The sequence below is a fragment of the Cordyceps militaris genome (genome assembly GCF_000225605.1).
Source record: "Cordyceps militaris CM01 unplaced genomic scaffold CCM_S00010, whole genome shotgun sequence".
NCBI classification, from domain to species: Eukaryota; Fungi; Ascomycota; class Sordariomycetes; order Hypocreales; family Cordycipitaceae; genus Cordyceps; species Cordyceps militaris.
Window position 1 is genome coordinate 87,585 of NW_006271978.1, and position 8,755 is coordinate 96,339.

Sequence of the window (8,755 nt, forward strand, 5' to 3'; positions counted from 1 at the left end):
CATGCGCTTGATTGTCATCTATGAGCGTGGCGAACGGAACACTAACAACTGTCAATGACTCCCCCGCAACGCCATGAAGACGACCTTGTTCCCTGCTGCAGTCGTCAAGACGCAGATTCATCTTCCCAAAGACTAGTTAATATATACCAACTGTACCCTTTTATAAAGTAGAACTTTTACTTATATTATGTACTGTCTACCTAGTTGTGAGTGAAACCTGCCACGTATACTTGCGGCTGTGCTAAACAAACAAAATAATACTGTGCGTGCGGGCGCACAGTACAGTGAGGCCTCGATCTGCACGTCACCTCCGCAAACGAATGAACCGTGAATTCTTTCTCTCTCCCTCCGTAGTTATCTTCACTGTATTCTTTCCTTCATTTTCCACCACAACTATAAAGAGACGATTTTCCAACATCATCCCGCCAGAAAGACGAAGAAGAAGAAAACAGTTGTTGAATTGTCCTTCTCCCAACACCTTCACTCAAACGGGTAGGCTTGACACTCTTCTATTGGGCGCCGTTGTTCTGCCCTCGCACGCGCTTACTTTCAACGCTCTTTAGTGGCCCATTCTCCCAGTCTCCTACATCGCATACCAAACAGAACACGGACCGAAAAAAGACGCTTTCATGGCGCAACCCACCACCGCGACTGGCGAAGCCGAGGTGCAGGCGTTCCTGGCCCGGCATCCCGAGATACTCGTCGGCCGCGAGGCGCACGAAAAGGCCGAGGAGGACGCGGGCGGAGACACCTTTTCCATCGTCAACAAGCCGTTTGACAACGTCGTCATGTATCAAAACTTCAACGCCGACACCCTGGAGCGCGTCTCGGTCGCCGTCTTGATCGACGACCAAAAGGCCCTCGACTACTACAAAAAGTACAACAAGGACGACGCGGAGCCGGAGCCCGAGGCCAAGAGCTGCCCGGGTTGCGGCGCCGGGTCCAGCCGCGCAGGCCTCGAGGGCCCGGAGCGGTTCTTGATGGAGCGTGTGGTCAAGTGTACGTGCCCGAAAGCACCGGCAGGGCGCATGTGGTCAGCATAGGGCGGCCTAGGGACGTCTAGAAAAAGAACAGTATTGAAATGGTTCTGGGTGTAAACAATAAACAGGGGAATGAAAACGATGAAGACATATCACCATCGCCATGCTGAGAAAAACAAGACCACAAGCAGAAAAAAAAAGTTGCTAAAACCGTAATAAACGCCACTCTGAAGCTTCTAAAAAGCCTGATTTACAGAAGAAAGAAGAAGATTGAAAAATCTCCAGATCACCCTTTTCCATACCGCCATTCCCAAACCCAATGTTTTGAAAAAGAAGAAGTGAAGCTTATACTATGTGCTATTGATAGAAAAAAACAAAAGGGGGAACAAAACAATCATCATCCGTTGGGATGCGCTCTAAACTTTGATATGACCATTCGCGTCATTCATGCGGTAATAGTCGACGACTCGGCGTGACAGAACGGCTTAAATGTCGGCCTGAGCGGGAAGAAAATGCCCAGAACCGATTGCTTGACAAAAGCAGTTTGGTATCGTGCGGAAAAAAAAATGAAAGGAAAACAAGTGAAAAGAGGAGCAATTAGTCCACCTTCCAATGGTCTTGTTGCTCAGTGCCAAGATACAGCTCGACACCGTATAGGACCATGGTGAGACCAACATTGATCCAGCGCCAGTTGCTGCTGCCCGCGTCCCCGGCGCGCAACGTCCAGCCATCAGGCCCTTCGCTGGCGGAAAAGTGTTGGAGCAGCAAGCTGGTGTAGACGGACACGAGGATGGACGGGGAGAACCAGCTGAGGATGCCCAGAAAGACGCTGGAAGTTTCCGTGTCGTCAAAGTCGGGGTCTCGCAGCAGCGCTCTCGCGCCGAGGTCGCGCACCGAGGGGATGATGCGGGTGGCGCAGTAGAAGACGAGGAGCCTGTACGTGAGGGAGATGATGACGGACGGCGTAATCGTCTGGAAGGCGGCGTAGAGAAAGGCGAGCGACGAGTGCATGGCGCTGGGCAAGGAGCTGAGGAGGTGGATGACGGTCGAGTACGAGGCCATGATGATGGGCGGCAGAGGCGGAAACTCGGGCTGGGAGACACCGAGGTCGTCGGGGTTGGCTCCCTGGTCGGAGGGCATGTAGTCGGTAAAGATCTGGTAGACGCAAAGAACGACGTAGGCAAAGAGCAGCGACGACTCGACGGGACTGCCGCGTCCACTCCCGATACCGTAGGCGCAGAGAAAGACAGCTGTGGTCATGGTGACACCAATAAGGGTGGCATCAAAGTTGCTAATTTGGGGGAACTGGGCGACTCGCCAGAGAAAGTAGACGGCACTGGCGATGATGGAGGCGGAGAAGACGAGGAGAACAATCTGTACAGAATTGGTCAGTTTTGAGGCTACAGATCGTCGACATGGAATACTCACCACCCAGGTATCGCTGCGTCCACGGTTCACGAGCCAGCGCGTAATCTGGCCGGCAGCCTGGATGACCAGCAAGGTGCAAAAGCCCTCGAGCAGCTGGAAGATGGGCCCAGAGTAGCGGAGAATATTGTCCCAGACGCCGAGGGTGACGGTCTCGAGCAGGCCATGCTTGCCAAAGAAGTAGTCGGACCACGAGGCCGAGACGGCGGCGGGCCGGGCTGACTGGAGGACGCCGCCGAGGGTGCGCTCGACCCAGCCGGCGCTGCTGGGGGCGTCGATGGCGAACTGGCCAAGGGCCCAGATGAGCAGGGCCGGAATCACGACCCACTGGGAGAGGCGGAGGAAGGCGTGGACGGACCAGGCGAAGCGCGAGCGCTCAGGGACGGCGATGCGGAGCGACGAGTAGGCGACATAGTAGACAAAGAGGGCGAGGCTGTAGGCCAGGCCCGAGTCCCGGCCGCCGACGTCAAAGGCGACGGGGATGGACAGGACAATAGTGAAGAGGAAGACGGCGCTGAAGAGCACGCTGAATGTCCACCACATCGGAGCGATAGGGGTAGAGCCGCCCGACGGAGGGGGGCGTGTGATATAAAGGCGTTTCCTGCGATGGTTGCGCTTCGTCGCTGAGCGTATAGTTTTTTTTCTTCCGATTCTGTGCTTTTTTTGCTTGTGCCTATGCAAGGGTCCACCGATCACAAGCTTGGGTGATTTTCGGCGGAGCCCAGGAATAGGGTTGGAGCTGCTGTCGATGGGGTAACGCTTGCGGTCGTTTTGTGCGGTCGGGCAGGTAGGTAGTATTATCGAGTGAATCGGTGATGGTGGGTTGCCTTTGGGTCGTCGTGGATGTAACTATGGAGAGGGAGCCGAAGAGGAGGGGGGGAATGAGATGAGGCGCGTTTGACAGGTCCAAGGTGGTGGCCAGCCAGGAATTTTGGGTGGTGGCAGACTGTTGATGGGCAGCCGCCTTGTGAAAGTGTGACGGGGCGGTCTACTTTGGAGTAACAAGGTAACAAGAGGACACTCTTGCTGATCAAGGACGGCTTGCTGATAAGCTTGGCTTGGCTGGTGGACAGCTCTGGTCAAGCTGTGGACCTGGCAGCATGAAGTGATGTACCTGGATGTATCTCTTGGTAGTGTGGAGCACAGCTGATGAGGGGCTCGAGACGGGTAGGTGGGTGCCTAAAGGTGCCTGAGCAGCTGAAATCGTAGGTACTTGTTTTAGCGTGTCACCGGCAGGTACCGCTGGGTTCCCTCGCGTGACTGCTGGCGGCGCGAACGGGTAAATTGGGGCATCAACATGAGCCACACTATGTACCACCTCATTCATTCTACTAGCCACAACAACGCCACACGACGCGTTGGACGCTTTGTGGATGCAGCCGGCTCCTCAGACGAGAGTTCCACGACGACGCCAGTGGTGAGGGCAGAACGCACGTCTTGCCATGCGCTTCGCTGCTGAAAGTCAAAGAGGAGCTGGGACAGCACCGCAACGGTCACGGCATTGTCACTGCGGACAGTATAGAATACCTCGGCCGTGAACGGCTGCAGGGTCTATGTGTGGAGGCAGGTAATGATGCCAGTACACAACAGGCATCTCGTTCGGTGCGTTGATCCGCATGCTGATGCTGTTCCTCGCGCCAACAAGTTTCTCCATGGCCGAGGCGGCCACGGCGCAATCGGCGCCAGCAGCCAAGCATGAGGCTGCGCTGGGGACAAGATGTCGCCGAGCTCCCGGCCCGCGATGCGGGCTAAACTTCCGCCGTTGTGAGAATCTTCGTTATCATAACATCTCTCTCGGTTACAGATTCGATGCGAGGCGCGCAAAGGGCAGATTGTCGATTATCACGGTGGGGAATTATTTTTTGTCTCTGGCTGAATCTACAAGAGCTCGTCCGGAGTAAAGGTATTTGGGACCACCCAATCGATGTCACGCAGTTGCGCGGCTTTCGCGGACGCCTAACCAACTAAGGGGTATCACTCGCAAAAGGCTGGAAACCCCATACTAATTAACCCCTTCACGGGTCGCTCGCCGCACACATGTTTTCTATTTTCGCGTCGGATCAGGACTTTGGTGGTTAGTGCTGTCTAGGGCGACTTGAACGTGACGGGTTTCTAGGGTCGGTTTGCTATAGAATCCAAACCTACCAGCTGCAGAGTATTGTGGTATTGATTCATTCTCTTTTATAAAGATTGAAACTACTGGTCAGACCCCAAGTAAGCTCTGCCCGAAAACCTCCTTGCGGCGTCACAAGGCAAGATATCGCGACCAAAGTCGCGATCTCCACGTTCAATTGTTGTAGTTCCTGTTCGCCCTCCCGCGCCGTCACGTGGGGTAGCCGCGCAGCCAGCGGCCACCCTTTTTCAGCCGGAAGAAAGACTGAGAAAGCTATAAACACGAATCATCCTCCATAGCGTCAAACCGACGGACTCAGTCCGCAAGGGCGACAACCGTTTCCTCGAAAGCCAAGCGATCCTTTGCCTACGACAACGATGTTGAGCAGAACTTGATCGGCCACGGTATCTACCCCGAGGGATTCGAACTCTCCGCCCTTTTTCATCTGCGCCAACAACTTTCACCTCTCTTATCAGAAGCTCTACATCCTAGTAGCTCCCATGCCGCTTCTATCTCACCTGCGCAATTCCCTATATCTTTGAACATGGACCAAACTGAATTGCTTACCGTCCCTTATGATGCTGTGCTCTACGCCGAAGGCAGCGATCAGTATCGTGACTGGGACGATAGCCTTAAGGAAGAACATATGCATGCTCTAGAAGAGTTCGTCACCGCCCATATTACCGATCGCGGCCCTGCGAGATTTGTCCAGGGCGGGATTAGCAACGGCTCCTACAACAGGGTGTTCCGCTTCAGCTTTGATGATGGCGGCAGCGATATCGCCCTTAAGTCCCCTAAACCTGGACACTCAGCCGGAACCATCGCCGCAGAGAAGGTCGCGAATGAAGCCGCTTGGCTCGAATTCTTCAAGGAAAAGACGACTATTCCGGTCCCCCGTGTATACAGCTGTGGCACAGAGCCCGGCCACCTCTCGCCTCTCAAGCTCCCCTACATCTTGATGGACTGGGTACTGGGCGATAACCTCCGCGATTTCCTGAGGAGCGCACCTCCGGAAAAGCTGCTGCCGACTATCTATCAGCAAATCGCTTCTTTCTATCTTGAACTCTATCGCGTGCCGTTTAACGGCATTGGGTCGGTCGTTAGGAACAAAACGACGGGACAGTGGAGCTTGCGACGACCCCTCACCATCGACATGCACCAGCTCGTTCTTGGGGTTTCGAACTACCCGACTAATGACTGGCCTACTAGGGGATTCACAAACGCCAAAGGCTATCTCGATTTTGTTTGGGATCAGCAGTCGAAACAACTCAGGAACTTACGTAACCTGAACACCCCGTGCGAGCCCCTCAGCTCTGAGGACATTGCACGCCTCCGTTTCGAGGCCCGATACCGCTTCAAGCAGCTATCTAACTCCCCCGAGTTTCGTCTACACGATAACTTTGGGTTCCGCGCCTTTAATCCAGATCTCGATCCGCGCAATATGACCGTCGATCCTGATACAGGAAAAATCCTTGGTGTCTTCGACCTCGAGTTCACCAACGCTATGCCGGCCCAGTTTGCTTGCGACCCGCCGCTATCGCTATTCACAGTACTGCCAGCCACTGCTCTTGACACAGGCTACTTTGCTTGGTTTCTACAGGAGTACAAACCTGTGCTTGATCAGTTCCTAGACGCTATGCAAGAACTTGAAAAACTTGAAGAACTTGAAGAACTTGAAGAACTTGACGAACTTGAAGAACTTGAAGAACTTGAAGAACTTGAAGAACTGAAGTTAAAAAAAAAGCCCTTCGGCCAGGCGCCGCTGTCTACCGTGATGCGTAACTCCTGGAAGACTAAGCGAGTCTGGTTTAACTTTGGGCTTAACCACTCGGACCATGTCGACGCCATCTATTGGGCAGTGCTCCACGACCTTCATCTGGGCGGGATTACGCCTGAACTCCCGGCTGAGGTGAAGGTTGAGATGGAAAGCTATATACAGCAGGCTAAGGCTAAGGTCGCAGAGCATAATGATGCTTTGGATAGTTACGTGCGTAAGACGGAGCAGTGAAGGCGATAGTGTTGGGTTGGGCAGGAAATGAGCGCGCTGGCCTGATTTTATTGGTATGCGGGTTTTCTAGTTTTTGTTGGTGTTTTCACTTTTCTCTAGAAGCAATAAAACCGTCTTATCTATCATCTCCAAATAAGAAACCACTCTGGAGTGCCGCCATCCTGAGCTACTTAGCGACGCGGCGAAGTTGATCAATGATCTGCAAAGTCAGTTGAGGCTAGTAACTTACTTTGAACGAACAAAGGCACAGCTTGGACCTCGGCAACTTGAGTCAAATGTCTTGAATAAATGTGCCCCATTCATTCGAGCAGTCAACGACAGCGTCAACAGCGATACATTTTGCTCGGAGGTTTCGAAACTCTCTCTGCAGGAGTTGGCGTTTTGCTCCATCAGTTTCAGCGAGAGGCAAGTTCAGATGATTCGCCAGTTCTTTAAAGCTTCACATGTGCGGGCATATATCAAATCGCAGCAGATTTTAGTCACCGACCGCGAAGAAGTATTCAGGCGGCTCGACTTCTATTGCAAAGAAGATGAAAAAAGCCCGTTTAGAAAGATATATGATGCCGCGCGACATGCTGGCAAAAGCACAGATGCCCCTCGCGTCGCTACGACGCCATCGACTAAATTGCCGACGACCGAATTAACAGGATCGCCAGCATGCTGTGCACGAACCCCGGCCAATGGCGAATCAACGCAGAGTACTGCATCATTAGCCAATCTGGAAAATAGGAAGCGGAAGTTGTCCATCACTCTTGATCAATCGATGGCTCTCTCCAATGATAAAGGTGCCAAGAACCATCCAGTCTCTTTACAACGTATCACTAACATCTTAATTACTAGAGCAATCACAAAATCATACTGCCAGAACTTCATCCCGTCAAGGCGAAATCCATGAAGGATCAGTATCACGAGAAGTACCTCGCCCACCAAGGGATGACAACAGAGGTAACGAACGCTAGAGACGGGTCTGAAGCTCTACTGACATTGTGCAAATAGAAATGAAACACATGTATACGAATGCGCTGGCCAGTTGCGTGTCACGTTTGCCTGAACCGCTGAAAGGAGCGATCAAGAACAGCAGGCTCTTTAGATGGGAAAGGAGCCAAGGCTACGAGACAACAGGATGCATAACCGCTGTGTTACCGAAAGACAATACTCAAGATGTAACATTCACTCTCTGGTGTGGAAATGTTCATGGATATCATCTGATTAGTTTTTTCGACCTCCAACATGCTATGTCTTCTTAAGTTTGGAAATATACAGTCCCTCCCCTTACATACACAGAATACCCTGCAGGCACGTTATATGGAGCTGACTCTGTCGACGGGTTTGCGTTGTCGATGTGTGTTTTGTAGTCCCCCGTTTGTTGTTGGTAAATCGAAAGGTAATAGCCTTTGAAGTGAATATTTCTTTCTTCGGCCGTTGCGGGAAAGTACTGAGTGATGTCCTTCTCCTCTCGCCCGGCGAGGGCCTCGTCGCCAACCTAAGAAGCAAGTCAGTCACGCGCCAAAGTGAAGTTTGATCCCTGACTTTCTGACCGCCATAGCCACAAAGAGTGTATTGCCTCTCTGATTTGCAGCTGCTTTAAGTGTCGGAAAGATGCGAATACGAGCTAGAAAGTTGTTCCCAATTCAATGACAACTGGCGCGGGGCCTTCAAGTGGGTATCCAGTGATGTAATGTCCCTCGAGCCCGAAGTTTAACTGCGTTGTTTTTAGTACTTCAGGCACATTTAACAACGGGGCTTGCTGAGGGTCATGTGGCCCAGAAAACGCAGGGCCTATTTAGCCCCCGCCGCAATTGAACAATGCCCGAATGAGCGCCCAAGGCACGACGGGACGCTGGCATGTGACTAACAAGTATTACGTCACGTCCCGTGTAGCTCAGTCAAATCTGCATTGTTCTGCTGTCAGCCAACGCATTCAAGCGCGGTAGCACGATGAAGTATATAAGATGGTTGCATAGCACTAGGGATAGTTGGCAAAAACGCGAAGACTGGACCACGTAAGCCGCCAATTTGGCTGGATTTTAGCCGTCTTTGATCCTTAGAGCCTGGCGCCAAACCGTGGATACACCTCACCTAAGGGTACCTTAGTTAGTTCGGCTAAGGGTAGCATCCCTTAAATAAGGTAGCCTTATTTCTTTTAAATATAGATAATATATTTAACCTTAATCCTAACTAATTATTATTATATATTATTAACTTTAAATAACTATTAATTTAAATACT

The 8,755-nt window shown here is 52.1% G+C and overlaps 4 protein-coding genes across 4 annotated transcripts in view; 3 read left to right on the forward strand and 1 right to left on the reverse strand.

The window, feature by feature from the left end:
• Positions 1-629: 629 nt before the first annotated feature.
• CCM_09604 (uncharacterized protein) lies at positions 630-1,043 on the forward strand (the record flags this gene model as incomplete). The annotated part of the gene is made up of 1 exon (XM_006674737.1): positions 630-1,043. One exon carries the CDS (start codon positions 630-632, stop codon positions 1,041-1,043), a length of 414 nt encoding a protein of 137 aa, XP_006674800.1.
• Positions 1,044-1,577: 534 nt separating this feature from the next.
• CCM_09605 (ICE2 family protein) lies at positions 1,578-4,580 on the reverse strand (the record flags this gene model as incomplete). The annotated part of the gene is made up of 8 exons (XM_006674738.1): positions 1,578-2,354; positions 2,409-3,078; positions 3,164-3,351; positions 3,398-3,480; positions 3,758-3,956; positions 3,991-4,106; positions 4,409-4,490; positions 4,551-4,580. 8 exons carry the CDS (start codon positions 4,578-4,580, stop codon positions 1,578-1,580), a joined length of 2,145 nt encoding a protein of 714 aa, XP_006674801.1.
• A 482-nt stretch (positions 4,581-5,062) lies between these two features.
• CCM_09606 (Protein kinase-like domain) lies at positions 5,063-7,522 on the forward strand (the record flags this gene model as incomplete). The annotated part of the gene is made up of 4 exons (XM_006674739.1): positions 5,063-6,509; positions 6,551-6,579; positions 6,693-7,341; positions 7,392-7,522. 4 exons carry the CDS (start codon positions 5,063-5,065, stop codon positions 7,520-7,522), a joined length of 2,256 nt encoding a protein of 751 aa, XP_006674802.1.
• Positions 7,523-7,756: 234 nt separating this feature from the next.
• CCM_09607 (metalloprotease m41 ftsh, putative) overlaps positions 7,757-8,755 on the forward strand; it is a gene marked incomplete at both ends in the record, with an annotated part of 3,300 nt that continues 2,301 nt past the window's right edge. The window contains 3 exons of the mRNA XM_006674740.1: positions 7,757-7,853; positions 7,918-8,042; positions 8,503-8,529. Of these exons, the coding sequence (XP_006674803.1) occupies positions 7,757-7,853; positions 7,918-8,042; positions 8,503-8,529 (249 nt within the window). The remainder of the gene's footprint in view (positions 7,854-7,917; positions 8,043-8,502; positions 8,530-8,755) is intronic.